At 40.3% G+C, this 6128-nt stretch overlaps 1 protein-coding gene across 1 annotated transcript in view; it reads right to left on the bottom strand.

Moving 5' to 3' along the window:
* Positions 1 to 1016: 1016 nt before the first annotated feature.
* LOC127750281 (uncharacterized) overlaps positions 1017 to 6128 on the bottom strand; it is a 23204-nt gene continuing 18092 nt past the window's right edge. The window contains exon 2 of the mRNA XM_052271503.1: positions 1017 to 4516. Within this exon, the coding sequence (XP_052127463.1) occupies positions 2624 to 4513 (1890 nt within the window). The 5' untranslated portion in view covers positions 4514 to 4516 and the 3' untranslated portion in view covers positions 1017 to 2623. The remainder of the gene's footprint in view (positions 4517 to 6128) is intronic.

The raw sequence follows: 6128 nt of genomic DNA, 5'->3' as shown, positions 1-6128 counted from the left end.
AAACGTACCTTTGATTGCACGTCAAAAAGCGCTTTCGTTTTTTCACCGGAAGTTAAGACTCTGATGTACAGCTGAACTAAGTCAACTTTAGGCAATTGCCATGAATACACGAAATTTCACCAATACAGCAAAGACAAAATTTCGTTTGGAACGAATAGACACACAAAAAAGGGAAAGAAAACATTCGCGAGCGGAGCGAGCGCGAAATTTTTCGTGATCTTAAGTGTTAAGCCACTACTAGGCGCTCTAAAACGCTCATAGCGTTTTTACCCTATTTCACACCATCTGCATTCAGGGACTGACAGAGAAGAGTTAATGCGAGCGAAGCGAGCGAAATTTTTCATTCAAGGGGTGGAATGAGCACCAAAACGCGTCTAAAAGGGCGTTTTTCATAGCTCGCAATCATCCGCCGGCAATCGGCCATGGCTTCTAACGCCAAAGTACAATATTTTCCCGGTTGCAGACTAAATTCCCGGCTTATTCCCGGTTTTTTCCCGGCGCTAAAAATTCCCGGCTTATTCCCGGATTCCCGGAAATTCCCGGTGAGTGGCCACCCTGACGATGCTCTTTCTGGATGTGTAAGTAAAATGTTTTTAGCCTTTCTAGTGACTGAAGTGTAAGTCAAAACGATCACTGGTTATTTCCTTACATTTCAGGCGAGTATTGTGGGCTACAGAACTGGAAAGGTCCTTTTCTATGCGGTCAGGAACAAGTTCTGCCAGATTTGTACACTTGCTCGTAAGAGGCGCCGGACACCAAAGCGGCATCAATGCTTCAAAGACTTTGAAGGCGCCAGCACAAAAATGGAGACAGAAATAATTCTGGAGGGGTTCCAGGCTAGTGAAAAAATGCATAAAGTCCGATATCTTGAGCTAGTTGGTACGTAACTCACACCATGTATGCAATGGTCACCAGAGCGGACGGCACAGTGTTGCGGGTTTGCCTAACTCGTGCCGGTCAGTCCTGTTTTAGTGGCCTAGTTATTGGTTCTGTCAGAGAATGATGTTGCTACTGAGTCGTCTGGTCCTTGGTTTATTTAACACTCTTTCAACCAGCACAATATCCCACACTCACCGCTGCCTACACGCGACTGCCCGTCTCCAGCGCCCCGAGGGCTTCCCTTGCCTCGCGGACCCTCGCCGCGGCCGCTGGTCGCCGAGCGGCAGGCGCGACGGAGGAGGGGTGCATTGCTGAATTGCACTTTCCGCCGCCGTCGCCTCTACCGCCCGCGCCGCGCATGTTCGATACTTATTGAAACGCTCGTTATCTACCTATAACATCTAGGGCGCCGGAAAAATAGTCGCCCCGACTACCCCTTCTAGTCCTATCCCTTTTACGATGAAAGTTAACTACTGAGTTTAAGACAATTTTTTTTTATAACAAATAAAACAAATCCCTAAAGAAAGATACGGAAGTTATACACCAAAATAAAATAAAATAAACGAATTGAAGGCGGTGAGTGTGGAATGAAACTTATTTTTCTATACAACAACTTAACATTAAACAAGGTAAAACTAAAATCATGCCAGTGCAAGCTACACCTGCAAAAAATCAAATCATATACGCACAAATAATGGCTACAATGCCAAAAAAAAATCTAAGTATTTCCGCATGAACAAAACACATGCTACCCTACAAAAACAAATCCTGTATGCAGAAACAACATGCCACACTACAAAAAAAAATCAAATCCTATATTTACTACACTGCAAAATTCAAATCAATTCGTCTCAAAGACAAGGTACACTAAGAAAAAAATCATACAGGCACAAACACAAGGTGCACTAAAAAAAAGAACAAAAAAAAACTCAAATCAAACAATACAAAACCAATAAGTCTTAGTGGTTCATGTCCCTATTTTTCTACATCTTCTCGCCAGGCAAGTATTTTCATCTAGACCTTTCCTCTGTATGACTGATGGCGGACTGCGACGCTGCCTCTGGGGTTGTCTCTTCATCCCAGGTGATAAATGTCGAGATGGGCCAGAACTAACCTGACTTTGTATACAAAGTCAGGTAGTCTAACCTGAACGGCGTGCCTAACACCTTCCGAACAGGTTACCAAACAACTTTCTCACTCCTTACAGGACTAGAGAAAGAGGCGGCTGGACTTCCCTCGATGGGCCGGTTGATGTTTAATATGACAATTTCTGGTCCATGCCTTGCTTCTTCTTTAGTATGTAAACATACTTTTGTTTCTTCATATTTACATTCACAGTGGTAGTAAGTGAATGTAAACCAATTTCTTCATATATATATATTGTTTATATCTTCTTTCCAATTTTTGCAACAATGATTGTCAACTAAATCTTCTCGGCATGGACCCCGGCTGGTGATTGGCTAGCGCCGCGCCTCGCCCAGGTGGAGCTGATCGACACCCCCTGGTGACGACGGTCGGTGGAATTCCCTCTGGATGGAGTGGTGGCCCTCCTGGGCCTGGGGTCGACTCGTCGCCAGCGTAGCGTTGTTGATCACATGATGGGTCATACAGAGGTCCAGTTGTCGACTACTTTCCCACCTGGCTGGTCCCTAATCTAAAAACTAAAAAAAAAATAACAATTCACTCATTTTTTATTTTTTTTTTTTTTTTTTTTTTTTTCTTTTTTTTCGAATTTTAATTGCATTTACGCTGATTGTATACTAAAAACACTGCCAAACCTTCTGGCAGGTACTGGAGTTTTACCTTCTCTTTTATTCGTACTACTCTCGTCATGAGGACACGATTTTATTTCAGGTGACTTATTCACACAAGAATTGAAGTTAATCCATGGAAAGCGGAATTTTACATAGCAATATACTATACCGCACAGACAGGTGATAATTGTGAACCAAAGGCAGATTTCAACCCATCCACTCGAAGTGATGGGAATATTTTTCCAATTTGAAATATTTTTACCATTAAACTTCTCCAATTTGATTAACGACAGCGCGTTATTGGTCACATTTTGTACTTTATATTTCTCATAGGTACGTTCAGTAATGAACAACTGATAGGGCTCGAAACCTTCCGAAGCCCAATCCATATTAATCGAAACGGTATTGTTGACATTAAGATTTAAATTACACGTTCTGAGCGCTGACACAAGCGTTAGCTGCGAGCCACTTGTCTCCTGCACAGTGCAGTGGCATGGCACTACAATCTCCACTCGTCCGTTAATTAAAGGGTCAATATTTTTTAGAAAGTTATTACCACAGATGACAGCAATTGTCGATCCGGGATTTAAAATTGAATATTTAGTTTTGCTTAGTAATTGTACGGACGAGTAAAATGTGTCTGCACAGTGCAGGTCACAAGCATTCGCGATATCTGTTACATCGGCCTGCTTCAGCAGCCGTTGAATACAAGTGGACAAACTGGATTGTGAATTATGCCTCGGCAACACATAAACATCCAGGCCGCCAACCTTGGGTACATCAGTTAAATCTCTAATTTCGATACCATTTGTCGCAATCAGTACTCTGTCTTTTACAATTTGACATGTCTGCCCCCCCAACAAAAACTTAACCGGTTCGATTGACATCACCCTCCATTCTGCCCGAGCATCTTTGAGTGGCACGTCTAGAGAAATTTCTAATTTACTCTTATTGATTAATTTGCATGAAACTGTTTTTAAACGATAATATTCGGCCACATTTTCCAAATTAAATGCAAGTTGCATAGCATGCCCCTCCAGCACTCCCTGCTCTTTGCTGAGAGCTGCTCGCAGGGTGTCGGGATCCACCACAATTTTTGGAAGCAAGTTATCTTGACATTTGTCATAAATGGAACGTAAGGCCAACAGGTGTGATTGCAAGATATTAATTTTATTAAACAAAGTTTGCGTGCTTACCATTTTTAGCACCACTACATCAAATGTATTACCCTGTTGACCGATTTCCTTTACCAATGAATTATAAACTCCAGAGAAGTACTTCAAGTTTTGTTCCAGTTCAATTTGATGTTTTTTCAGGGTTTCAAAGTTCTGCTGAGAAGCAGTGATCAGATTTTGATGAGAATCGGATAATTCTTTTAAATTTTGTCCTAAAGTATTTGTTGCCTTTATTGCTCTATTTAACTCCCTATCCGTTGTCATGCCAAACAGCCAGCCAAACCCTTCTCCCAGAATAGGAAGGAGAGACCGTTTGGTTCTTTTTGAATTTAGATCGGTTAAATCATCAGTTCTGGTAAAAATTGTTTGTAGTTCCAATAAGAGTTTTTCTGACATCATATCTATTCTAGTTAGGGTTTGGCAGGCACGCATTGAGTTTTCCGGGATATGGGCCGGACAGACAGACTGATTAATATTTAATTTAAAGTCCATAGACGGCAAATTTACTTCAAATTTCACTTGCAAATTGCCCAACGAAATTTTGGATTCTGATAGTTTTATTTGCACTCCCTTAGTCTCAGCAATAACTATGGGAGTGTTGATGCCTTCTACTTCACTGAATCCATTACTGATGCATAGTGTGGCGAAGAGCCACAAGAGAAGCTTCACTACCATTTTTGAGTTTGGTAGCCTGTCCATGCCCATACCCTGCAAACAAATATATTTAAATAATTAGAGTACAATATCGCGTTGGAGAGAGAAGGTGAGACTATACTGGCTCAAAGATGGTGCATATAGACTGTCACAGGGTCATATTTCAACACCCTTGTCAATATTTCCAAAACAATATGCTCTGGTATTTTATCTCGTCCGCTCCCCAATTTCGGGACGGCGAGTTCACGGATGTTATTAAATATTAAGAATTTACGTAGATTAGTGATAGACTCCTCAAAATCTTGTGCATTAGGCAACTCAAAGTAGCGACTTTTAGTGATGAGATTAACTATAAATCGCTCGCCCCTTCGCAGTGCTACAACAGAGCCAATGCCCCTTGGAGCTTGCAGAAAATTTTCTCTTAAGTTGAATTTAGCATGAATGCTCCTGGCAATACCTGCCCCCATTTTGCCATCTAAGCTCACACAATGAGCTATACTCATGTATGGTGGGCAGTCGAAAATATCCCCCTGGATATGGACTAACTTCATAGTGTTGAATTTAACGTGTCGTACGGAATTTATCTGAAATTGAAACAAGGTATTAGACACCGTGACTTGCAATAATAAGGCATATCAACTCCAGGAAGGAAAGAGAGAAAAAAAAAATAGAAGACAATAGGAGAGGAAAAGAAAAGAAAAGTATTAGAGATTCTATCTATTCCCCTTTTAATCTGCTCTCTGACCTCCATATACAATCAGCAATATTTGAGAAGAATTTCTCCTTTATTTAGAAGTATTCACTTCTTTCCACAACAAGTAAGTATTTTCATACAGGCGAGCAACAAGTTATTAATTTCCATAGAATTTCGAACAAATCACTAGTTTCCATTTCCAAAGAGCGACCTATCCTAAACTGACGCACCCCACCCCACTTGCCAGGTGCAATGGAGTCGTCTTCCCCCTTTTATCCCAATAAAATTAAGTGCATTAAAAAGTGCTATACTTCCATTCATCTCTTTTTATACTTTTAATCTGTTATCAGCTTCTATATTTCTTTCACCTAGTCCCTTTATCTCTTTCCATTTTATTGGCCATTTCTCTATATTCATCATATTCATCCATTTCGTTTTTCCATTCATTTCATACATTGATTATTATTTTCATTCATCAATACTTCCATTTTAAGCTTTATTTTCACCCAACCATCTACTTGTTCCAGAAGCCACTTGCAGAGATTGTACACTCTCCCCAAGTTACCTTTGTCTCAATTTACAACTGATTTTTCACAGCTGGAACAAGAGATAGTACTCGCGAGTTAAGGGTTTCCATTTGAGTTAAATTCCAGGTTCTGGCTCCAACATTGCAACCCCCCTTTATTTTTACTCTAGGTCCCTATCTAAGCCGGCTGTAATCTAAATTATATCTACAGTTGAACGTTCAGCCAGTACCTGACAATTTCCCCAATTAAACACAAAAACATTTGTTCTTTTCTATTAAGCTCCTTATTTCCCCCTTTATTTATTTTCTTAAACCTTTAAAGTCTCTACACTAGCACCGATTAACTTGTTGCTCCCATTTATAAATTTTTATGGCAATATTGCTATTTCGAAAAGGTCCCTATTTTAATTAAGTTGTGCTTTTTTTCTTCTTTTTTTTTTTTTTTT

Source organism: Frankliniella occidentalis, unplaced genomic scaffold (assembly GCF_000697945.3).
Source record: "Frankliniella occidentalis isolate FOCC.00 unplaced genomic scaffold, Focc_3.1 Scaffold164, whole genome shotgun sequence".
In the NCBI taxonomy this organism is placed as follows: domain Eukaryota; kingdom Metazoa; phylum Arthropoda; class Insecta; order Thysanoptera; family Thripidae; genus Frankliniella; species Frankliniella occidentalis.
Note: the sequence above shows the minus strand (reverse complement) of the source record. Positions and strands in the feature narration are given on the sequence as shown.